At 60.1% G+C, this 23,802-nt stretch overlaps 2 protein-coding genes across 11 annotated transcripts in view; both read right to left on the bottom strand.

Moving 5' to 3' along the window:
* Positions 1-821: 821 nt before the first annotated feature.
* CAPN11 (calpain 11) lies at positions 822-12,491 on the bottom strand. The gene is made up of 22 exons (XM_040552872.1): positions 12,336-12,491; positions 10,903-11,185; positions 10,295-10,364; positions 8,794-8,912; positions 8,552-8,685; positions 8,278-8,446; positions 7,414-7,497; positions 7,242-7,327; positions 6,962-7,036; positions 6,053-6,213; positions 5,805-5,974; positions 5,650-5,661; positions 5,136-5,347; positions 4,949-4,988; positions 4,642-4,707; positions 4,175-4,232; positions 4,007-4,071; positions 3,234-3,302; positions 3,059-3,137; positions 2,543-2,659; positions 2,386-2,444; positions 822-2,157 (listed from the first exon to the last, which is right to left on the bottom strand). The coding sequence occupies exons 2-22, from the start codon at positions 11,146-11,148 to the stop codon at positions 2,131-2,133; spliced, it is 2,118 nt and encodes a 705-aa protein (XP_040408806.1). The 5' UTR covers positions 11,149-11,185; positions 12,336-12,491; the 3' UTR covers positions 822-2,130.
* Positions 12,492-13,390: 899 nt separating this feature from the next.
* TMEM63B (transmembrane protein 63B) overlaps positions 13,391-23,802 on the bottom strand; it is a 37,509-nt gene continuing 27,097 nt past the window's right edge. For 6 of the 10 annotated variants that reach the window (XM_040552864.1, XM_040552869.1, XM_040552866.1 and 3 more), the window contains 17 exons: positions 23,644-23,695; positions 23,244-23,352; positions 22,629-22,699; positions 21,916-21,996; positions 21,636-21,759; positions 21,386-21,519; positions 21,098-21,235; positions 20,706-20,859; positions 20,281-20,387; positions 18,899-18,985; positions 17,538-17,603; positions 17,240-17,402; positions 17,008-17,113; positions 16,730-16,897; positions 16,494-16,609; positions 16,111-16,191; positions 13,391-15,669 (listed from right to left, as the gene is read on the bottom strand). In XM_040552864.1, the coding sequence (XP_040408798.1) occupies positions 15,502-15,669; positions 16,111-16,191; positions 16,494-16,609; positions 16,730-16,897; positions 17,008-17,113; positions 17,240-17,402; positions 17,538-17,603; positions 18,899-18,985; positions 20,281-20,387; positions 20,706-20,859; positions 21,098-21,235; positions 21,386-21,519; positions 21,636-21,759; positions 21,916-21,996; positions 22,629-22,699; positions 23,244-23,352; positions 23,644-23,695 (1,925 nt within the window). In that variant the 3' untranslated portion in view covers positions 13,391-15,501. The remainder of the gene's footprint in view (positions 15,670-16,110; positions 16,192-16,493; positions 16,610-16,729; positions 16,898-17,007; positions 17,114-17,239; positions 17,403-17,537; positions 17,604-18,898; positions 18,986-20,280; positions 20,388-20,705; positions 20,860-21,097; positions 21,236-21,385; positions 21,520-21,635; positions 21,760-21,915; positions 21,997-22,628; positions 22,700-23,243; positions 23,353-23,643; positions 23,696-23,802) is intronic. The other 4 variants (XM_040552868.1, XM_040552870.1, XM_040552871.1 and 1 more) reach the window with 1 other exon arrangement.

The raw sequence follows: 23,802 nt of genomic DNA, 5'->3' as shown, positions 1-23,802 counted from the left end.
CACCCCTCCAGCCCTCTGCTGGCACAAAGGCCCCTTGTGCCCACGGGAATGACATTCCTGCGGCTGCGGGATGCGAGGGGAAGACGGGGCCGGAGCCTGGGGCAGCTGCTGGGGACAGGTGGGGACGGCCACGGTCCTGTATTAGGCGGGGGGGGGGACAGACACGAGCAGCTGGAGGGGGACCCCCGGGCGGGTGAGCACCCAGGAAGGGGTGCTTCGTGGGGGGGGGAACGAGCCGAGCCACGTCGTGGCATTAGCTGGCAGCTGGGCCCCCACCTGCTGCCCCCCTCCCCACAAATGCCGGGCTGCCAGCTGCTGGGCTGGGGAGGGAAAGGATCGGGCAGCTGGTGCCTACAGGGAGGGAGGGGAAGGGCTCCTGGTGCCGCCGTACGGGGACAGCTGTCACCCCAAAGCCGGGCCGCAGCCTGCCCCACAATGGGGCCAGTGTGCGCGAGGGGGCCCGCGGCTGGGACAGCGGTGACAGCTATCTGCGCCTTCCCCTGCCCGCCCCACCCAGGCGTGGGGACGAGGAGCAGGGAGCCTGGACGAGGGACACGGGGATGGGGACACTCCTGTTCCAGACTCTGGCACCCCCAGGGCTGCGATGCCCACGCCATGCACGCACTTTTGTCCCCAGCTGCAGCCTGCACGGCCCCAAAGGAAGCAAAAGCCACCACCGGCCTCCCCGTCCCTACCCAGGGCCGAGCTGTGCCCCCTCTCTCCCCACCCGCCCCAAGCCCCAGCACCCACCACACGCGCCCCCAGAGCTGCCCCTCACTGGGGGGCTCCTGCGGTCAGCAAGGAGGAGGCCGAGCCGCCCATCCAACGGAGCTCGTTTTATTACCCGGAGCAGGGTCAGCGGGGCGAGGAAGCGGAGCTGCCGGGCGGCAGCAGTGGTTATTGCTGCAAGCTCGTCCTCCGGGGCCGCCGGGTCGGGGGGCAGCCGACTGGCCTGCCTGCCTCGGATGGGCCCTCGCCCACCGCCATGCTGGAGCCACCCCCTTCCCACACAGGAGAAGACGAGGACGGAGAAGTGCAAATATAGTGGCACTGGAGCCATCTAGGTGATCTGTGTGCTCGGTGGAGGAACCCAGGGGAAGAGGGGAGGGGAGGGTGAGAGGATGAGGGAGAAGAAGGGGGAAAACCAACAACTGTGTGCTGGAGAAACGCCCCGAACCACCACCACCACCACCACCCCCCCTTGTGTTCCCTCCCCGGCCCTGCTGGGGGGCAGGAGCCCAACCCCACCATCCCCAGCAGCAGGGGGAGAGGCCAGGGCAGCCCTGGGGGAAAGGCTGGGGTGGGGGCATGGCTGTGCTGCGTGGCTGTGCCCACGTGGGAGGAGAGGAGCCCCACGTGCCGTGCTACGTGGAGGGGGAGCCCCCAGAAATTCAGGGCTTACGTGATGGGGCAAAGCGGGGCGGAGGGCGGGGAGGTGGGAGGGAGATGGTGAAGGCCACGCAGAAAGCAGCCTCGGCTGGAGGAAGCTGACCAGCCAGGGCTCCACGCTTTGGTCGTTCTTAGCAGGGAGGAGTGCAAGGGAAGGGCTTCAGGGAGCGCAGACCTTCCTCCTCCCCACGGCCTGACTTCCCCAGCAGGGCAGCCCTGGTTTTCCAGGACCTGGCTGCCCCTGCCCAAGCAAGGCAGCACCTGCTGATGCCCCCTGGCATGCACAAGGGGTCAGGTAACGCGTGCCAGAGGGGATAGGACAGCACTAGAGCGGGCGACACAAGCCCTCCCTCTCACCCCCACAGCTCCTCTCCCTTCTGGGCAGCTGGCCCCAGCTTTCCCCCTCCCTCCCTCGCTCGCCTCCGAAGCTAGGTGCGGTGACCTCCAGGCACCCCCTCCTGCTTGCCCTCCTCCTCTTCTGGGGTGGGACGAGAGGAGGGGAGAGGTGGAAAACAAGCCCAGCCCAGAAGAGGAGAAGGGCGTCCCCTGCCCGCCTTTCCCCACGCCGAATGCTCCATGGGCGCGGGTGGAGCGAGGCTCACTGGGAGGCAGGGCTGGTGGCTTGGCGTGGGACGGAGCGAGGGGAGGGAGATTGTCCTGTGGCCCCGGACCCGAAGGGAGGCACTTGGAGGGGGCCTGGCCCGCCGGGGTGTCCTAGGCACAGCGGATCAGTCCTGGCTCCTAGCCACACATCGTCAGCAGCAGCCACTGGGAAGGAGAAAGAGGGGGTGAGCAGGGGCTGGTGCACACCGACCCGGCAGCCCACATGAGACCCGAAGCAGCTCCCTTGCCCAGCCCTCGATCTTTTAGGGGTTCTTCCCCAACCCACGGGGACAAAAGGCCTTCCTACCACCCCCCGCAGGTGCCCCACTCGCTTTCGTGTCACCCCCTTGTCTCCACACCCCGCCAGCCCAGGGCACCGTGCCGAGCTCTCACCTCGGCGAAGTTCATGACGGCGGTGCCCGTGCCCTCGGGGTCCATGCTGCGGAAGAACCCTGCAGGGGCACAGGAGCGAGGTGAGCAGCCCGTCCCCCCTGTCCGTCCGTCCCCCTGTCCGTCCGTCCCCGCCCTCCCCACCCGGGGCAGCACTCACTGAACATGGCCTCCAGCTTGACCAGGCAGCAGACGAAGTTGTCGAAGTCCACGCCCATGTCGGCGTCTGCGTAGCGGGCCACCACCACCTGGTGCAGCTTGTTGTTCAGCTTGAAACCTGCGAGGTGGAGAGCGCTCAGCACCCACGGGGGCAGAAGAGGATGCAACTGGGGAAGCCCCCACCCCGCCCAAGGAAGGGAGGGACGCTCTCCCTGGAGCTACAGACCACCGCCGGATGATTCTTAGCTCAACGATCCACCTCAGGCCTCTGCTTTTGCCAGGATGGGACCCTTAGGGTCAGACAGGGACGTAGGCTGGGACAACCCTGCATGCATCCCTAACTCTGAGGATGCCAGCAACCAGCATGGATGGGTAGGAGAGACACGGGCCACATCTCGCTATGACAAGTTGGCTCAAAGCTCACGATAGAGGCTGGTCCCACGCTTCTCCAGCTACCCGGGACAGGGCTCCTACAGCTTCCCTCCACCCAGCCCAGCCTCGCCCTCCCCAGACCCACCAGCTGACTCCAGTGCCATGCGCATCTCGTAGGAGCTCATGGTGCCCGACTTATCCAGGTCGTGCTGGCGGAAGATCGTCTGCAAAAAGCCATCACAGAGGACGTGAAGGGCAGGCTCTCCCCCGGCCATCCCCCCCACACCCCAGAGGGGTGCTTCCCCCTGCGCCCCACTCACCAGCCAGCTCCGGATCTTGTTCCAGAGGATCTGGAACTCCACCAGCCCCAGGCGGGCGCTGCCGTCCTTCTGGGGAGCAGAGAGGGTCAAGGAGAAAGCGGCCAGCAGAGGGGCGGAGTAGCAGAGCAGGCACAGACAGAGCAAAGCAAGCGGATCCTGGCCTCTTTAGGTGAGAGGAAGCATTTCAGCCAGGCCACGCTCAGCCTGCCCAGCTCTTTTTTTCCAGCTTCCCCTCTCCTTCCTGCTGCGTAAGCAAGATCAGAGCCTGCGAGCCAAAGGGAAAGCTCGATGCTTAAACCAGCTGCGGCGCCACTCACCAGGAAATTTGGCTGTACTTTGTCTGCAGGGAGCACACTGCTGTGGTGTGCCCAGAGCAAAAACAGGCTGGCGTGCAAACGGGATGCTGCAGGGCATGGCTGGAGAAGGGCTTGGAGCCGCTTCTCTGCCCTCGCCTGACCCCTCAACCACACGACCTTGTGGGAGCAGGAGAACAGCCCGTGGCTCCTCTCCTTTTGCTCTACACCTCTCATCCTCCACCACTGGAGGAGACTTTTTTTGGGGGGAAAGAACACCAGGTGCTCAGGCACCAGGTGGTGCACGCAGCCATCCCTGGATCACCCTCGGTGCAGCCACGAGGAGCCTTTCCCCCTTCCCCCGGCTGCACAGCCCTGGCACAACCAGGCAGCCAAGCCCCAGTTCCCACGGAGAAGTTTCCCAGGCACCACGCCGCGCGCCAGGAAAGCTGTCCCCTGCCCCCAGTGCCAAGAGGATACATCCATCAGGTTGACCATGTTGCGGCAGGAGTCCAGGCTGAACCCGTCTGTCTTCAGGTCTTTGTCTGAGGAGGAGGAGGAGGAGGGGGGGATACGTGCATCAAAACACGGCCTGCTTAACGGGCCCGGGCCACGGGGAACGAAGAGGGGAAAGAGGGCAGCACTCACGTCTAGCGATGACTCTGTTCAGAATAGTCCTGAGCTCGAAGACGCTGATTTCCATGTCCTGCAGCAGCAGCAGCAGCGTTAGCAGCACCCCTTGCCTCCCCCTGCCCCTCTGGGGCAGAGGGCTGCTCCCCACCCCACTCCCGCCCACACATCCGCGCCTTATTCACAAAACAGCAGGGTGCCACCACATTCCCTGCGTGCCTGGAAGAGCCTGGGCCACAGCTGACCTCCCCTTCCCCAAAATCTGCTCCCATCACACCGTCCCTGGGGACGGCTGGGCTGAGCTGCAGCATTTACTTGTCTGGTGGGTGGCACCAAGAGGCCCCTGGGACGTCATGAGTCCAGAGGAGCCCTTCTTTAGGAAGCCCCTGCTCTCTGCAGTCTGATGGCAAGGGGTCCCGTCCCTTCCCCACCCCAGGGACCTGCCGGGGGCTTCCCAAAGCTTGGCGTGACACAGCTGTACCCACCTCTCCTGCCAGCTGCTGAAACATGTTCTTGAAGCCATCCTCTATGTCATCCTCGGTTATTTCCTCCTGAAGCCAGAAAGGGAGGTTAGCGATCAAATAAAGGCACTGCCCTGCCTCAGAGGCTCAGCAAACATTTGAGGTGGATGAGAAGCCGCTCTCACCTTTGTTCCTTCCCGTGTCCCCATCACCTTGAACCTCCCAGCCCACCTCTGCCACAGAGGCATCCCAAACCCACACAGCCACCTCCTGCCCACAGCTCCCAGCCCCAAAGCCTCAGCACCAACTGAAGGAGAGTGGTGGCCCCTACCTCATCTGCCAGATCTGCAGAGATCTCCTCGTCCAGCTCCCTGGGGGCACAAAGGGGGGAAAGCAGTGAGGGGAGGGCAGTGGGGTCTGCCCCACGGCTCACGGGTACAGGGCTGGCCTGGGCCATCTCGTCCCGTAGCCAGGCAAAGGTGTGGGAGTTGGCCGAAGGCTTTGCAGCAGGGACTCACGCCGTGTCCGACTGCTTCTCGGTGAAGACCCGCAGGACGAAGTCGGCCTCCTTGTGCGGCTCAAAGGTGGAGGGCACAACGATGTACTCGCCAGGGGGCAGACGGATCTGGTTGCTCACCTCCCGCAGGTTGATGAAGGTCTCGGAGCGCGCCCGCGACTGGTTTCGCAGGAAGAAGTCCTTCTTCAAGTGCACGTTCTGGCTGCCCTGGGCCTGGGGAGCACACGCACTTGTGGGCAACAGCCCTGCCAGACAGGGACCCGCAGGGTCTGGGGCTGGAAGAGGGGCACAAATCCAGCTGCCCCACGCCCCTGCAGCTGCCCCGTGGAGGAGCTCTGGGTGTCCTGCCCAGCACGGACCACCCATCCTACGTGAATCCGCCCAGCACCCTTTAGCATCCCAAGCACTGCCAGCCTGGTGGGAATCCCAATCCCCAGGGCGTACACATGCTGCGTTAACCCACTCCTGCCTGCTCCTGTGCAACCTTCCAAGAGCTCTGGCAGCTTAGGACGTACCTCCTCGGGAACCTGCAGGCAGAGAAGAGAGAAAATCAGAACCCCTGTACCTGCACCCTCTCTCTTAGGGCAACAGGATGGGGTATCGCTGACCCACAGACTGGCCAAGGTCCAGGGAGCAGGTCCCATGGAGGTAGCACTGGGGTGGGGGTTACCTCGTAGACAGCGAAGCCGATGGTGTGCATGTCGCCCCCCACTCGCCGCTCCCGCCGCCGGTGCTTCTGCATCAGGGCCACCAAGAAGCTGCAGGCCACCTCGTCGTCCCCAGGGTCATCATCCTCTTCCAGCAGCTTGATCTTAAACTGGGGGTTGATCCAGAACGTGGCTGCGAGGAAGGACACACGGGTGAGATACCTGGCCTCAGCGATGCCACCAAGAGCGGAGCCGCGGGAGGGCGAGGTACCTGGGTGATTTCTGCAGCCCCCAGCAGTGCTCCCCCGGCGCCACGTGCCCTCGAACACCTGCGTGTGCCACCTGCTGAGCTCGTCCTTGGTGAGGGCGTCTGGTGTGAGGTTGCAGATCTCCAGCCTGGAGAACTCCCTCATGAAGTCCCGGAAAGACATCCTGTGGGGAAGCAGGCAGGGGCTGAGGCCATGACGTGGCTGGGGAACGCAAACAGCTCTGGATTCAGCTGTGGCTATCTTTACTAGGTGGAAAGAGTAGATGGGAACCGCCCCAAACCCGCTTCTCAGGGCAGTGAGCTGAACGCTGGGTGCCCTGTGGTGAGACAGGGCTCATGAGCCAGGCTGCCTCTGGTGGGGATGGCACCCCTGCAGTCCTTCACCCCATGAACCTCACTCTTTGAGCCCCCAAAACACCCCGCAGCACGGAGTCCCACATCAGGCTTCCAACATCTGCCTAAGCTGCTGCTCACTGGGTAACCCTTCGTTTTCGTGATTTGGTAAGAAGCAAGTAACTCCTTCCTGCTCACTCTGCATTTCCAGTCCCTTCTCAAGTGTTCGGGCTCCCTCTTTGGCCACTAGAAGAGTCACAGCCAACGTTTTTAGAGAATTACAGGGTGCCAAGATCATCTACACTGAGCAGTCACAACTCATTTAAAGCCCAGTGCTGGGTTTGTACAATAAGGGATGATTGTCCTTCTTAGGAATTTATTTGTGCTTAATTTCCTTGAAGGAAGGGAAATCATTAACTAGATCAGGTAAGAAAATGTTACAGGCTTTCTGGTAGCGGAAACACAAATGATAAACGCAGGTCATGCGCTTTAGGAGAAACACTAAGATCTCTCCTGGGCTCCTCTGCTCGTTCCCAAGCTGGATGCTGAAGAAGAGCAGCCCTTTGCTCTGGCACTCACCAGAACTCTCCATCCTCCATCTTCAGCTGAAGCTCTTCCCTGTCGCTGGGGTCGATGTTGTCCCACTCGGGGGAGCTGGAATAATCAGAAAAGACCATCAGACGAGGACTCCTCAAGGTGAACTGAGACAATCTCAGTGCTACGCGCTTTGGAGCTGGCCCTCAACCGAACCCCTCCCTCACGCTGTGAACTTCCCCGCAGCAGTGTCACGCGAGATACGTCCCAGTTGTTTTTGTGTGCTGCCTGCCAGCAGCTCAGCTGAAGTCCCAGCTGAACTCACCCATCGCTCCAGGCTCCCGTCCACTCCACCTGACCCCAGGGGTTCCTGATGCGGATGAGCTGTTCCTGCTGACCCCGGTAGTTCACCTGCCAGTCATCAGACGCAGGAAGTTAAACCCATGCCACCGGCCATGGCATTTTAGGGCTATTAAGGTCTCATGCAGCCAACTCACATCTCTGAAGGCTGTGACGGAATAGGCATGGCCCTTCACCAGCTTCTTGAAGGTCACCGCTTCCATATCAAAGGCGCTTGTGATCTGAAAAGAACGTGCAAAGCTCAAGTGAATATGATTAAATTCATGCAGTTCTATCCCCACCCTTTTTGAGGGGAGTCTGGGAGACTGCATGGAGAATGACCCTTGCTTTGTAATGCTCCAGCCAAGGGAAGGAGCTCCCTGTACTCGAAAGCTGTTGACCGAGGACAATTTAAAGCCAGTTTCTCTGCCAGAGGACCCCGAAGACCCATCATGAAACCACCCAAACTCCAGAAAGCGTAAGAAAAGGTTTCATGCTTCCCAAAACACAGAACTGTCACTAGGAGCAGAGATTGTCCTTGTGGGTTCCAAATCTCAGAACAGGTTACACAACGGATCATGGTGGTGCACAGCTACTGCTGGGTGCAGCAGTCTCTTTAGCACAAGTACACCCCAGCCACACGTTCAGCGCTGGCAGCAGCTGACCCTGGTGGAGCTGCGTTTGTTCCCACTTTGAATTGCAAATCCAAGGGGTACGGCTGTCAGCGGGGACGGGGATGATGCGCTGTGTTGTTTGTGGCTGAGAGGGAGCAGATGGAAGAGCCCGTTCCAGGTGATTTGCAGATGTTGACCCGAGACATGGCCAGAGCTCTAGGCAGACCCTTGCTCAGCGGCCTGGCCCGAGACGGACATTTCCCACTCCGTTAAAGTGAGACCATTCCCAGGCACCAGGGTGTAGCCTCCGTGCCCACGGGCTGTCACACTGGCTCTGGGTGGGAACGGTGCTCTGCTAGGAGGAGAAAGAAGTCACCTCCCACCCAGTGTCCCAGCAAAAGCACTTACGTCGATGGAGCAGCCCAGCAGGGACCCCCTCTCCAGCGCCTTGCGGATGATGTGGCCCATGTTGCGTGGCGCCCGCTTGAGGTCGTACATCTCCGCCACGCCGCCGGTGAAGTCCTCAAAGCCCTCGGTGGTGCTGCCTCCTGAAAGTGCCTCGTAGCAGCCGTTCAGCCTGAGCACGGGGCAGCGAGAGGGGCACGTGAGGTGTCAAGGGCACACCGTGCTGCCGCTCTGCCCCGTCCCCTATTGCACTTGTGCCCGCTGTGGTGGGACTCACTTGGCATAGGCCTTCTCCAGCAGAGCACTCCAGAACTCGGTGCACTCCGCTGAATGCACGAACAGGAGCTCCCCATCCTTGGTGGGCAGCTGATCATCCACCACCACGTCCACCCACTCGCCGAACTGCCAGATCTGGGGAGAAGACAGGGGTGAGCAGGACAGAGGTGCACCCTGAGCACGCCCCCAGACAGCCCATCCTGCCCCCAGCCCACCGCGCAGGGCCAGGAGCTCCCAGCCCACCTGGAAGTGGAAGATGCCGGCGTAGTCCTCCTGGAAGCTCTGCCCGTGGGGCACCACGCGGTGCAGGAGCTCCTCGTTGAGCGTGAGGGAGCCGATGGCAGCCAGAAGCCAGCAGTCACCTGGGCAAGGAGAGGAAAACGGCGTGAGCTCCTGCTGCTTCCTTAGCCAGGGGGTGGAGATGGTTCGTTCAGCCTGCCCCCACACATCTTGGTGCCCTGCACCAGCCCTGGCCACCCAGCTTGCTGTGTGGGTCTTGAATCTCTCAGGTGTCTCCACCACCAGCCTGTTCCCCTGCCACACGTCCAGCTTTGGCAATGAACCTCGCTCCTAGCCCACACAGAGTAACAGCAGGTGCTTGGAAAGCAGCATTAGCTCAAGGCAGAGAGGGAGCAACCCTCCCTGACCAAAAAAACCTCCCTGGCCTGTGTCCACACCATCACATAGCCAGCATCAACTGCCCCTCCTGCAGTCATTTGCCTAGACCCTCCTGGATGCCCTCCACACCTCAGGACAGTGAGTTCTGCAGCGCAGTTATGCTTTGCACTTAAAGAAAAGTCTTCCCCTGTTTTCAGTCACCAAGTGAGACATTTAACACTGGTGCCATGGCTTCAAGTTGCAAGAAATAACACCGCACTTCTCCTTCCAAGTGCTCTTAACCACAAGTGCTGCTCTAGGCCAGCACTCCTTTTTAAATTCTTTCCCTTGGTTCCCCTTCCTCTTTCGCCTCTAAAGCCTGTCATACATTAGCCTTGAGCATGGATAACCTGTACGGGGCTGTGTTTAGACAAAATGGCATTTCAAACTCTGCCCTCCTAGTGACCAATTGAGAAACACCGCAGTGCTCTGGGCTGTTACATGCTCCAGTTACCACCTCAGGTTTGTCCAAATTGCTGGCTGCATTAAATGTGGTCAGTCCTGAAACCTGCGTGCTGTGCTAAGGTGCACAATGCTCAGCTTGGTCGAGATCAGGAAAACACTGCTGAAGGCAGCCAGATCTGGTTTTGATGGTCCCTGAATTGCAGTTACCAGCCCACCCAGCCCATTTGCCCTACTCTCCTGGCCTCAGCACCTTGGCTTGGGCGACACCCCTGGGGAAAGGACATATCACCACTTCTCCCACGTAGCTCTGCTTTCAGTTTCCTTCTGCCACACCGTGTTGCTTTGCAAGCACTCTGTCACGAGCAGCACATCCTCACCTCACTTTATTACTCCCAGCTACCATCCCTCGCCATTTACCAAGGCAGAGAACTCTTTGGAGCAGCTCCTGGCCTTGTTGGCAGCACACGCAGGGCACAGATCTCCCCTCATCTTGGCACGGTCAGGCTGTGCATGCATCAACCCATTTCTGTAAGGCTTTAACCTAGAGCCAGCAGGAGTCATGAAGTGCCCCCCCACCTTACAGCTTCCACTGCACTACATGGGGAAGGAGCACAGGGATGGTTGCACGTGAAAACGCACTGCTCTTTGGTCCAAGACCTGGGGACAGATCTCCAGCACTCACCCAGAGCCCCCTGGCAGATATCCGTCCGGGTTGCACCGCCAACGATGAACTGAGGGTCACCCACTAATTCCTGCAGGAGGAGGAGAGAATCAGATGGTGGACCTCAGCAGGACGTGTGCTTCTGTGAGGCTGTACCCACCGCAGCTCTGACCCAGGAGGAAGGGTGTATTGCCCCACAGCGATGTGCCCACCTGCCCTCTGCCAGGGAACGCTGCTCGACTGCCACCCCAAGGCCACCACAGCAAAAAAAGGCAAGATCCCCTTCAGCAGGAAACAGCTAGACAGACTGCTGGGCATTCCCCTTGCAACCCCAAAAGTCCCAGTCGCCGAGGGTGACTGAGCCATGCTATGACATCTAAAAGCAGTGGCACAGCCCACCCATCTTCAAGCCCAGGCCTGCTGCCTAGAGGCTGAAGGGCTTGCCAGACACGATGCTCTTCTGGGCACTGCTCTATTTCCTTGGGGAAGGGGCTGTGAAGCACCCGGGGGACTCAAGCACAGTGAGGAGCAGACCAGAGCCAGGCTGCAGCTTGGCAAACCGTGTTAATGAGGATATTGCAGGCGAGGGATACGAGCCCAGTGTGAGGAGAAGCGAGCCCAAAGCTTACCGAGGGGCGCTTCCACTCCACCCCCCGCGTCTTGCTGGAGTGCGGCCCCAGCTCCTTGAACCCGAGGGCGGAGGGGCCGGCTGGGAACTGGGGGTCCCTGAAGAGGGTTCCGCTCTCGATGCACTCCTGTTTGAGGGCCTCATAGTCCTGGTTGAGGTACTTGATGGCGTTGTGGTGCTGGCCGACCCCCTCGGCTCTCAGGCGGTCCCGCTCCAGCCGGGCAGCGATCCCCCCGAAGGGCATCATGGCTGGGCACCGGCAGCGCTACCTCTGCCTCCGCTCCTTGAGGAAAAACAAGCACCGTGAGGCCACAGCAGGGCACGGGCCTGTCTGACTGCCAGCACAAGAAGCATCCCCAGCAGGACCTGGCTTCGGGAGGACCTCCCCAAGCCCCATCCCCGGTGCAGACAGCGGTGCCTGGCTGCTCAGAAGTGGGCCGTGGCCTCCTGCCCAGCTATTTAAGCCTCTCCCCAGGCCTAAGACGCTTGCATCTGGCTCCCGGCGCAGCTTTCTGGACTCGCAGGACCTTCCCCATCCCTGCTCGCTGGCTCCTCCTCGCCCGCCGGGCTGTTCCTCTGCCTGGAAAGCCTGAGCACTGAGTCAATGGGACGGGGAAGGGAGGAGCGCCTCGGGGAGCCGAGAGGCTCCATGTCGGGCGGTGAGGGAAGGAAGAGGCGGGATGGCCCTTCCCCACCACGCAGGGTGACTCAAGTCCCGCTCGCTGAGGAGCGGCCTCCCGGGGGGCACAGCGGGGTGCAGCGGGACAGGGCGCAGGCTGCGGGGCCTGGCAGCACCGGCACCGTCCGCCTCGGCCCCTCCATGCACCGGGCTGAGCCTCCCAGGGGGACGCGGGCGCGGTGCAGGTTATTCTTAGCCCTGTTACTGAAAATACCCCGGGGAGGTTGTGTCTGGTGGCAGGCCGGGGTCACGCAAGCGCAGAGCGAGGAGGAAGGCTGCGGACCCACGGGTGGGACGAGATCGTGCGCGTCGCGGGGCGGTGGGACGTGGTGGCGGGGGGCTTCCCCGTGGCGATGCCGAGATGCTGCCGGCCCCACTACGGGCAGGGAAAGGCAGACAGCGGTCTGGAGAGGAGCCCAGCCCAGGCCGCCCTTCCACGCCACGCAACGCCCGACCGCAACGGGGGGGGGCTTTGCGGGGCTGGCGGCACCGCCACCAGCAGCGGGACACTGCGGTCCCCGCGGGGCACAACACCGGGCACGCAGAGAGACGGCGCCGGGCAGCACCGTCCCGGAGACCCCCCCCCCTAAATCCCGCAGACCCCAAACCCCGCCGCCACCCCCCCGGAGGACGCGGGGCTGCCGCAGCGGGGAGGGGCACTGCTCGGCTCGGCTCGGCACGGCACGACTCGGCCCGGCTCCGGAGCAGCCCCCCCGCAAGCCCACCGGGGACAAGGGGGGGACGCAGGGACTCACCGCTCGCCCCGCACGGAAGCTGCCACCGCCCCGCCCGGCCCTGCCCGGCTCGGCACGGCCCGGCGCGGTTCGGCGCGGCTCGTCCCGGCGGAAGGAGGGCTCTGGGCGGGCAGGATGTGGCGGTGGGCGGCGGCGTTAAAGGCGCAGCCCTGGGGCCGGGCTCCCCGCTCGCCCACCCCACGCGTGTCAGTCCCCCCCACCTCCCCCCCCCCCCCCCCCCCCCGTGACTCAGCGCCGCGCTATGCGGGCGGTGCCCCCGCCTGGCCCGGCCCGGCCCAGCCCGGCCCGACCCCCTGCTCGTCCCGGCCCTGCCTTGTCACCCCTCGGCGGCCCTTCTAAGCGGCTTTCCTCGCTGGCTCCTGTAATCCTTCCCCCGCTGGGGAGCGGCGTCCTCAGGCAGCGGCACGCTTTGCGGGCCGCCTTCCCCAAGCTTTGCCTCGCAGCGCTGCCTCTGCCCGCGCCCAGGAGTCGCCCCTTCCCCGTCCTTGGGCTGCGGGAAGCCAGTTTTTTTTGTCCCCAGGTGGGAAGAGAGCCGGGGGCGCGGGCCGAGCTAACCCGCGCCTTGCTGCGCCCTACCCAACGCAACCGGCGCGCCTGGCCGGGGGCCAGGGCACCAGCCGCTGGGGAAACACCCTGGCTGGGAGCACACCCGGCTCCGTGGGGCTGTCCGGCAGCCCTCGGCTCCCCTCTCCACCTGAACCAAGCTGGGAGACGCGGTCACGAACGGGGACCCCGCGAGCGGCACCGCGCACCCTGCTGCCGGGGTGGCAGGGTTGGGCTGACGTCCGCTATGCCCACCCCAACCCCAAGGCACGCAGCTCTGGGGATGAGGCCGGCTCCCCCCCTCCACACACATTTAGCAGCAGGGCGGGCAGGGAGCCTGCCAGGCTGGGAAGGACGCACCGTGAGAGCCCACAGGCCCGGCTGGGCAGGGCTTGCAGGCGCAGGGGGAGCCCGCAAGCCCCCGGTCCCTGGCAGCACGCATGCTCTGAGCCCTGCTGCAGCCTCCCCTCCCAGCTCCCACCCCCTGCACAAAGAAAGACCGCAAGAACAACAGCTCCTTTTTTTTCATTTTTTTTTTTTTCTTTTGTACACAAATATATACAGGGTATTATACACATCTCTACACAGACGGCGCCAATCCCAACACAGGTCTCCGCGGGCAGCGCCCCAAGAGCAGCCCGGGGTTGCGGGCACCGAGACCGCAGCACCGCGGGCAGCCTGCCGCAGCGGGGCGCGGGGCACGGGCAGCAGGCGGGTGCACAGACACGGACACGGGATCAATACCCTCCTCGCCCCAGCCTGGCACCCAGCCAGGAGCTCTCATCTTGCATGCCCACCCCTGGAAGGGAGGGGTGGCAAACACCGTGCCTCTCCGTACCGGCACGTACTCCAGCCCCGACCTGCCCTCTCCACACCTCCAAGACCCACATTTCGTCTCCTCCACGCCCCCTTTCCTCCGGGCCTGGGGTTCCTATAGAGAGGTGTACAGGGAAGTCAGCTACACCCTCCCTGGAGCAGCCCCGTGTCTCAGGCTCCCCTCCTCTAACAGGGGGCAAGGGGAGAAAAGCCAGCGGTGCTGAGGGCCTGTCCCCACAGCAGGGCTGGGGAGGGCTGACGCTTTTCTTGTTCGGGTCCGTAAAGTGCTTTGAGCTCCAGGGCCAGAGTTGGTGACTGAAAAGGTAAACCGCTGTCCCCTTCCTCCCGGCCCCGGGAGGGCCTGCAGGGCACAGCTCCAGCGAGCCAGAGCAGGAGCAGGCCCCGCAGCCGCTGGGCAGAGGGAAGGGGCAGCGTCAGCGATGAGCACCAAACAGGATGGTGGCAGGGGGTTGAGGGAAATAAATATAGCTCAGTAGCAGGGAGATTTATTATTTTCCTTTACATTTTACACAAGGGGAGGAGGGGAAAGCAATTGAGGGCAACGGGTGCTGACCAGAAACCTCCTCGCAAGAACCTCCACACAAGGTCAAACCTCCCCGCCGGGTGCCAGGGGCTCCAGTCCACCTCTCCTGCCTGCGCCCACCTCCGCAGCCACCCAGGGCCCCTCTCCCATCCTTCCTGTCCCCTCTGTGGCCCCGGGACACAGCTATCACCAGAGAGGGGACAAGGGCAGAAGCAGGCAAGGAACAGCCCCAGGCAGGTGATCAGCCCATTGCTGCATAGGGCCAAAGAGCTATAGCCTAGGCCCTTTTCTCCCCTCTCCATAGCACCCAGGAGACCCCCAAAACAGCCCTCCCGTGCCTGACCGTACTGTGCAGACCCAGGGCAGAAAAGGGATCCACAGTCTGACACAGAAGTCAGGTTGGTTTTTGCTTGAAAGGGGAGGAAAATGTGCAAAAAATGCCACTTAAAATGATGCTGCAGTCCCCCACCTGTGCCCTCGGGGAGCAGGGGCACGATTTAGGGGAGAGGCTGCCTGCGCCTCCTCCTGCCTGCGAGAACCACCCTGGGCACCCCTCACCCTGCAAGGGGTTGCCCCCGTGCTGCTCCCCCAGGGTGACAGCAGTCCCACGGCGGGGTGAGGCTGTCGCCTGCCCGCTGCACACGGGGACTTCTCCGTCACCCCCTCCCCAGCACCTAGCATGTCACCCCATGGGGACACGTGGGCACGGGGAGGAGGGAAGGCAGCACTGCACGTGCAGGTGGAACAAAGCCACCCCATCGTCTTACTGGGGGCTTCCAATACATCAATTAAAGCTTTGTTTGTCACCTTCCTGCAAATCTAATAAATTATTAGTGTTTATGTTTCTCACCAGGAGGACGGGGGGACAGAAGGGGCAGCCAACGAGGCCCCGGAGGTGCCCCTTGTCCCCAGACCCCTCCCCAAAGCACCCAGCCTCCCTTCTCTCCTGGGGTGCTGGCAGGGTCATGGTCCCTTCCTCCCCAGCCCCTGGGGGTCTGCGGTCCGGGTACGTGTTAACAAAGGTAGCTAGTGAACAGCAAGCCCGCAGAGCGGCGCGGAGGTGGAGGCAGGGAAGCAGAGAGCCAGGGGCAGGGCCCCTGCCCTCGCTGAAGGTGGTGGCCCCAGGGGTGGGCGAGGGCTGCGGCTGGCCCCCTCCCCATCTCTGCGCTCCCTTCGGTTTCTCTCTCCCCGTCTCGGCGGGCGCAGCCTGCCCCGCTCCTGGGCCTCCATCCCCTCCTCCCTCCTGCCCTCCCTCCGCAGTCCCTACTGGCGGATCTCATTCTCTATCAGGCTGTCCTCACAAGACTGGAAATCCGTGTCGTTCATGCCGTCGGCGGTGATGAGCTCCTCATCCTGCGACCCCTGCTCCTCCGACTCGGTCGCTTCACCCTCCGGGGAGGAGTCCTGCAGCACTTGGGCGATGTACTTCTGCTGGGGCAAGGGGGGACAGCAGAAACACGCGTGAGCCCAGGCAGCTTCCTGCAGCCCCTGGGGCTCGGGCAGCAGAGCACAAAAGGGTGAAGCAAAATGCAAGCGGGAGGTTGAGCATTAAGGAGCCCGAAGATGCTGAACAAGGAGACTGAGCAATTGGATTCACTGCCCCAGCCAAGAGAGAGGCAGAAAATGCACACACGGCACCCAGGCAGCAGAAGGAAAGGGATGTGTATGTGTGCATGGGGTGTTACAACTCATCACCCAGCTCAGGTGAGGGGCACAGGGCCCAACACCTGCCTCCCACTCTTGTCGGGAGATTCTGGGTGCTGCCTCAGAAAGGCGAGAAGCAAGGAGGGAAAGTCTGTGGACGTTGCCTCCCCCTTTCCTAAACCCAGGTGAGGAGTGCGCCAGGGCCCGGAGGTAGGGACAGGAACTCACAGTGGATTTGGGAGCCGGCAGATTAGTGGCAGGTCTCCCGTTCTGCCTGCTTTCTATGGTGTCCACCTCTGTGTGTTCAATCTGGAGAGGAAAAGGTGAGATTAAGAGAAAGCTGAGGAGACACATTTGTAGCAGCCACACTCCAGCAAGGCTGCCCTTGACCTCTGCACAGGCACAGGAGCAGCGTACACATGGCAAAGACAGCATCCAGCTCCAGGAAGCTTCCTTGGGAACCTTTGCCACGAAGCTGGTGAAGAGATGCTCTACCAGGGAACAGGCTGGGACATCCCCCTCTCCCCCCAAGCCCATTTCACTGCTCAGCTGCACTCCCAAGGGAAGGACCCCCCCACACCCTCGAACCCCTGCCCAGCACCCCAGCTCACCTTGTAATTGTGAGCGCTGAGGTATTTGAAGTGCCCGAAGCAGACGTGACACAGGCAGATCACAATGGTGATCACGAGGACCACAAAGGTGAACATGGAAGTGGGAGCCAGGAACCCTGAGGCAAATAAAAGCCAACGTAAAGTTGTCAGAGCCCGACGGACAGGGGGAGGGCCACCTGCAGCCCAGCCTGGCCAGGGAAGCTGCTCAGCTGGATGCCTCCCAGCCCAGCACTCACCTGTGCGCACAGTGGAGAAGAAGAGGAGCCAGAAGAGGCAGAGGATAGGGGCTGCCACCACTTGGTTCACAGCCCCTGAATGGATCTTCTTGTCCAGCTTGGCAGGCAGGTAGGCATAATACAGGTTGTACCGGTCCACCAGGTGCTTGAGCAGCATGTACATGAGCCCTGAGGGAGAGGGGAGAGATGTCAGGAGGGAATCAACCTCTTTCCCAGTGCCTCGGGGCTAAAGGACATATTTCACCCCCAACGCAGGGAGGCAGAGGGGTGTCGCTTACCAAAGGGGACGATGATGGGGCAGGTGATACTATAGGTCATGACCACAGTGAAGACGCACATCATCCAGGCGTAAGCAGCCCCAAACTGGAACTCGTACGCCTGGTGCTGCCGGAGAGAGCAGAGACCCCTCTGTGGGTGCGACACCCAGCGCTTGGCGAGCCCCGGGGCACACGGCCCCCAGCACGGCACCTTCAGGGGAGGCCCCAAACCTCCCCCAGCCCCACCACTTACTCGCTTGACGTTCCTCCGCTCGGCGGCCGAGCGGGCCAGGCAGAGGCGAATCATGTACATCAGCAGGCCGGGGATGCGCAGCAGGTCCATGGCGTTCCCGATGAAGGCGGAGGCGATGACGTAGTTGACGAAGAAGGCCCCGTTGTCAGGCAGGAACACGCACCTGGGGAGCGAAGAGCAGGCTGCAGGAGATGCTCCCCCGCCACCTGGGGGACCAGGTCCTGGGTGCCACCTTTGGATGCCGCCAAGAACCCCCCCCCCATTGCAAAGAAGGGGCTTTCTTCCCTGCTCCACTTACTCAAATCGCACTGTGGCTTCAGCAAGGAATTTTTTGTCAAACAGCCAGCGGAAAAACACATCCAAGCTGTGGGGGAAGGGGGTGGGAAGAAAAGAGAAACAGTCAGAAGCAGGGGTATACAGACATAGACATGCAAGTGTATGGAAACTGCTCTAAAAAGACCCAAAGCTCTGACCACAGGCCTCATTGTTCCCTCTTAGGATATGTCATTGGCAGTTATGTAAATCAGACACTGGGAAAACCAGTTACAGGACACAAAAAGGGATGTAAGACTTCCCATTCTCAGGCATGTTTTTCTCAGTTTGCCCTGATCCATCAGTATTTTCCTCTCTGCTCCTGGGAGAGGTTGTTTGGGTGAAACAACTATGGGTTACTGACCACAGGAGAAACCACTCAGGTACACGGTAACCTCACAGAAATAAGAGAAACCAATCTCATTTCCCCCCCATTCTATATTTTTTGACATAAAACTGTACAATCCTCTGGCACCTCTAGGGCAAATGATTTCAGTGGAGTACAGAGATCCACATGCAGCAGCGGGACTGAATTTGTCCTCAGAAAGAAGTGTGACCTGTTTACTGGTATACAGCCAAATGCAAATCCTATGAGAACATTTACCTGCCTAGGTCACAAGGTTAAAAGCAGCAAGACATTTTAAACCTGACTGGGAAACTTTGCTGTAGTCACCCACTGGAAAGGCAATTTTTCTGTCTCTGTTGGAGGGCAGAAACCTATTTCTATTCTCAGAAACCGCTCAATTTAGCCAGCGAGGGGCTGTACCCTGAATTTATGGAATGTAGATTCCCCCACCCCACAACGCATAAAGAACTCCCTGTCACAGTAGATCCCCCCCATCCTGCTTCCACCTCCCAGTTTTCCTTTCTTCTCTGTCACACAGCTGCTCTGCCTTGCCCCTAGTCAGTGCTGAGAGCCCATGCTGACTCCTGGCAGCTGAAGCGCCACTGTCACAGGACATTTCTATAACCCCTGCAGGAGGATTTGGGGCTTGCATCCAGCAGGATTCACATTTCCTTAGCCTACAAATAAGAAGACCACCCAGCCGAGCAGTACGACGTACTCAGTTCTGGCTGAAGTGGGGGAAGTTGCTAGTTTTGTGTAAAAGTGTGCACATGTAAAACACAGGGGCGGGAAGTGTCTCCTTCACCAGCATGCCTCAAGCAGATTTTTTATGAGCATCCATCAACCACCTCAGGTTTTGTTGCTTTTCTAGGAACACCCAGGGAAGGGTGGCCAGGACATTTGTGCAGCAGGGCAAGGAGGCGTTGCAGGAGGACCACCAGAGGCGCATCTCAACCACGCTCCAGGTCTCTGTGCTTGCTTGCCCTTCCCTCCACACCTACCTGCTCAGGCCCAGCGAGGGCAGCAGCAAGACCATGAAGATGAGGAAGGTGTAACACTTGTGCATGGTGGTCCTGTTCTCTCCAGACCTGAGGGCGGAGAGAAGGCCGTTAACATTGTCACTCCAGCAGCACGGGGGGTTGAGCAGAGACATGCCCCCGTGCAGCAGAGGTGGGGAGCCCACTGAGTGTGCCCTGCCTGGCCACAGAGGCAGGGGGCTATCGCAGAGGGCTGGGAGGAGCAGCAAAGAGAAAGCTGAAGGCAGGTGGATGCTTTTTTGGGAATAAGCAGCTTCAGTAATCTGCAGCTGCCAGAGACACCAGGTGAAAGGAGCTTATGTTCTCACACATGGTGAGGCCCAGAAGGCTGGAGAAGGGCAGAGCTGCCTAGGAGCCCAGCGTCCCACCCCGCAGCTGGGGCACTGCGTCTTGTACATAAATTGTCTTGTACATAAATTGTCTTGTACATAAATTGTCTTGTACATAAACGCACATTAAAAATACCACAAATGGTTTCACTGAGAGGGATCTGTAAAGGTGATCTGTTCCAGGAGGGACTCTGCTCTCCCATTCCCAACAGACTGCCAAAACTGCTGAGACAGGCTTCCCTTGTACATTCCACATCCACCCCAAGCAGCCTGCCCTAAGCACTGCCACCCTTCTCATCGTCAGGCACTTCCCAGTGTCTAACCCAAATCCCAGCCTTGCCTCTACTGGTACATGAATATGCCCCTTTCCCTCCAAGCTCTGTTCTTGAGTCCTGGTTCTTCCCCCTTTCCTCACGGGCTCTCCCAGACCTTTTATCATCTTGTTCACTCTTTAGAGGAGACTGCAAGCATCTCTGCAGTCCTCAGAGCTGGTGACATCCTCCTCACCAGCGTTTACAACACAGAGCAAAAAAGCTCCACGCATCCTGCAGGACACGTGCCTCACAAATAGCGTGTTTGCTAGTACCGTGCACTTCAAATACTTCAAATTCCCCACTGCCAGAAACCATGGCAACTAAGGCAATTTTCCCTTGGAAAAGCTATGTCCTACACACGGGTACAGGCACAGCACACCTGCATGCTCACCTTAGCCAAGGCTTCCCTTACCGCCTGCATTTCTCATAGCTTTTAGCCCCAACTCCTCCCAGCCTTCCTCCTCTTGCAGATGTACGTCGAGCTCTGCTTAAACTACCCCATACTGTGCAACACCCAGCTAATGGCTGGCAGAAGAGCCAGCAGACCCCAAGGCGACCAAGAGGTGCCACATGACACCACGCTGGGGGTGGACGACAGGAACCCAAGCAAGAGGAACCAGTCAGCAGCCTTCCCTCAGTGGGAAGTGTCGAGATGCCAGGCAGCAGACTGGCAGGGCCGGGAACAGGCACTGGCTGTTCTTACCTCGTCCAGTGCGCTTCGAAGAAGGCAGAGTAATACACAATGGTGGGCAGCAGAGCAGAGAAGCACCACAGCAGCAGCGTGGGGAAGAACTGAGTGATGATGGGGTTCTGCAATGAGGAAGAGAAGAGACCACGCGTTACATGCGATGTGGCAGCTCTCGTGCCCGTCACAGGAGCTGCCTTTGCTGATGCGGAGTCCCCAGCTGCCACTGCACCCTGGCCAGGCTTAGCACCCCTTCCTGGATGCCGGGAGCACATGGCAGGGTGCTAGCCCCTTCCCGGGGGACATCTCTCTTGCTCTCAGGCTGAAGGGACCTGAGGCATGCTGACAACCTCTCCCACTGCCCCTTCCCCTGCAGGGGCTGTTGTGCCTCAGGGTGGCGGGTTCAGTGCTACCCATCCTGCGCCCTTCTCTGAAGGCCTTACGTTGAGGTACTCCACAGGCTTGGTGACGTTGAACTTGTCCATTGTGGTGATGATAATTGCAGGGGTGGTGAGGAAGAAGAGGAGGATGAAGAGGACCACATTGATCACCAGGCAGCGGATCCACCAGATGAAGCCCCGGATGGAGAGGTGTTCCCTGGGTGGGGTGAGGGGGGGAAGAGGGCATCAGAAACAGCCATACCAAGCATCACACACGTTCACGACACAGCCCGGCCTGCATCAACAGGGCCTGGGGCACGAACCCAAGCTTTCCCCTTCTGAGTCAGGGCACAACTCCGGCTCAGCCAGGCAAGAACAACTCCTTTAGCTATCATAGTGTGAGGGTGTGCCCCTTTCTCATCATTGGGGACCCGAAGAACCCCACAGCCGCTCACCAGTAGATGTTCTGTGGGTCAGGGGCATAGCTGACAGTCCAGTTGGAAACGTGAAGGGACTCGCTGCAGGAAGAGGCCTTGGGCTCCCCGCGGCATGCACAGCCCTGGCACTTGCAAGCGTTGAAGTCTTTGAGGATTCTGGAGAAGAAGAGAACAGTGGAGATGGTGACACATAGGGCTAGCAGGGACAAGTTGAGGTGAATGCCCTGGGGCTGGGATCTCTGATTTAAAGGGAGAGCTGTGAGACATCACCTTCCTGGAAAGGGCAGAACCCCTTGCAAGACTCACATGGCTGTGATGGTCTCGTTGTGGAAGGTGACGAAGGCCATCCCTAGAGGCTTCTCGTTCACCTTCTCCTTCTCCCGCTTGTAGTCATCTTTGAGTTTCTCCTCCAGCTTAGTGTAGTACTCGATTGCCTCCACCTGGGCAGAGGGACAGATGTTAGAGCAGAGACCTGAGGATGCAAGCCAGCGTGGACAGTACAGGGACCCAATGCTCATGTTACCCTTCTGCCCAATATCTCCAGCTCTCCCCATACCTCCTCACAGCCCCTGATGACACAGCAGCACAGGTGGCCGCAGGGCTTAGGGTTGATCATAGATGGGGTGTTCTCCTTGCCCTGCAGGTTGGTGAAATAGATTCGCCCGCGCTCAGCTTTCTTTCTGAAGCAGGAGAGTGGAAAGAAAAAAAAAAAGGTGCTCAGAAAAGCTTTCATGGCATAAGATTTGCAGGAGAAGCACCTGGAATGAACTCACTCCCCACCTCCTGTGCAGCCTCACCCCAGCCCTGCCCTCTCTCCCAAACCAGGGGCTGCTTACCTCTCCGCATCAAGGAACATCAGCCGGGCCACATCATAGCAGGGACGTGCCTCCAGCACGGTGCAGTTGGCATAGGCCTCCCTGCAGACAGAAAATACCAGCTCCTCACACACAGCATCAAAGCTGTACCTCAGAGCAAAGCCCACATGTTCAGGCCTTCCTCCTGCCTTGGGATGAACAGCAGCAAAAGCTTGCTGGACAGAAGGAGAGCCTGCAGGCTCTGCTGCCTGTAGTGGGAGCAATGTGAGGGGCAATGGAAGAGAAACTTCGTTTTTTTTCCTCCTTTTTTCTTTTCGGGGGGGGGGGTGGGGGAAGGGGTCAATTAAAAAAGAAGATACAATTTTCTACAAAGAGCATGATCAATGGAGAAGCAGCAGCAAAGCATCCCACGGGTATTGCTGGAGCGCCTCCTGCCTGCTTCTCACACCTCTGAAGCCGAGCACTTCTCATCACGTGCCCTGTCTCACCACTTACCATGCTGACCCCCTATGGCTCTGCAAGATATAGCTGGGCACATCCCAAGATGCTGCATATAGGGATAAAAATTTGCACAGAAAAATAGCAGCAAGATGCCCAAAATGAAAGTGCTCACTGATTTTGACTGCTTCCCCCTCCCCCCCGATGTATTATTGCCATTTCAGGTAACACTAGCACCACTGCACTAAAACATCTGTTACGGAGCAGCCTTCAGTTAGGAACACAGTCAGACTCACTCAAAATGCTTCTTGATCTTTTCTGGCTCGGCATATTTTGAAATCCCATTGATGAAGAGAGTTCGCTTCACCTGGAGGGAAGAGAGCGCAGATAGGTATGGGTGGTATGAAAGACCAGACTGCGGAAAAAAAAAAAAAAAAGTCAACCCCAAGGCCCTGGCCTGAGCTAGGAGTAGGAGAAGGCAGCCCCCACACTTGCAGAACCTTTGCTCCCCATCTCCTATGCTGCTGCTAGCTGTTGGCATTTCACACCCTGATGTGCTGCAGGATGATGGTGTGGGGGCTCGCAATGCAGCCGCCTCAACAGAAATAGGGATGTTAGTAAGAAACAAGGCAAAGACAACTGGAGAAGAGCCCCAAACCCACACAGCAGCTGGAACAACTGAGGAAGACATAGGGCACTCCACATGTCCACCCAGCTCAGGCCTCTCTCATTTCCCCACACGGCATCAGGACCGCTGCACTGGAGGAGATCTGCCTTTGGCCAGGCAGAACAACACGTCAGCCCCGAATTGCTGCAGGAAGCGGGGGTGCTTGGCACCCTCTCCCAGACCGCCCAACTTGACAGGAGGCCAGGGGAAGCTGTGCCTGGGCGAGCGCCCAGCTCCTGCTCACCAAGTCGTCCTCCTTGTAGCGCATCTTGGAGGTGTGCCGGCGCATGCTGTACACCGTCAGCAGCAGGTACAGGAAGGCGAAGGACGTGTGCAGCCACAGCAGGTTATTCCTGGCACAAGAGAGACCGTGCTTAAAGCCAACGCAAGGCTGCCACTGCACCCTGGCCCTTAGGGACCTCCCCACAAAGTCTCTGGGGCCACGAGGAGTGTTACTGGCAAAGCATCCACAGGCCCTGCCAACAGCCTCCAGGAGCTCGATCTGGAAGTAGGGGCAGGGACAGCAGCCTCACGGGAAGGGCAGAAATGCAGCCTTCAAGGAGGTAAGGCTCTGCAGCACGTGGGCATCCAGAAAACGCACCCTGAGGGCCACAATTACCCATCCCATCCCTGCCCACACCTACCCGGAGTTCAGGTTAGCGATCGTCGTCCTCCCAAAGCTGTAAGCGTTGTTTTCTGGGGAGAAAGGCAGACGGGCACGTTCAGTTACACCGAGGGGCTGGGGCACCGAGCTCTACTGGGGAGGGGCATGGCAGGGACCTCACCTGCAAAGCACCCCAAAA

Source organism: Cygnus olor, chromosome 3 (assembly GCF_009769625.2).
Source record: "Cygnus olor isolate bCygOlo1 chromosome 3, bCygOlo1.pri.v2, whole genome shotgun sequence".
Classification (NCBI taxonomy): domain Eukaryota; kingdom Metazoa; phylum Chordata; class Aves; order Anseriformes; family Anatidae; genus Cygnus; species Cygnus olor.
Note: the sequence above shows the minus strand (reverse complement) of the source record. Positions and strands in the feature narration are given on the sequence as shown.

Excerpts from the sequence above, each read along its gene's own strand:
- CAPN11 (XM_040552872.1), bottom strand. The coding sequence starts at position 11,148 with ATGATGCCCTTCGGGGGGATCGCTGCCCGGCTGGAGCGGGACCGCCTG. Across the intron at positions 10,365-10,902 it reads TGGAGTGGAAGCGCCCCTCG|GAATTAGTGGGTGACCCTCA; the intron begins GTAAGCTTTGGG and ends CTCCTCCTGCAG. Across the intron at positions 7,328-7,413 it reads CCGTCACAGCCTTCAGAGAT|GTGAACTACCGGGGTCAGCA; the intron begins GTGAGTTGGCTG and ends GATGACTGGCAG.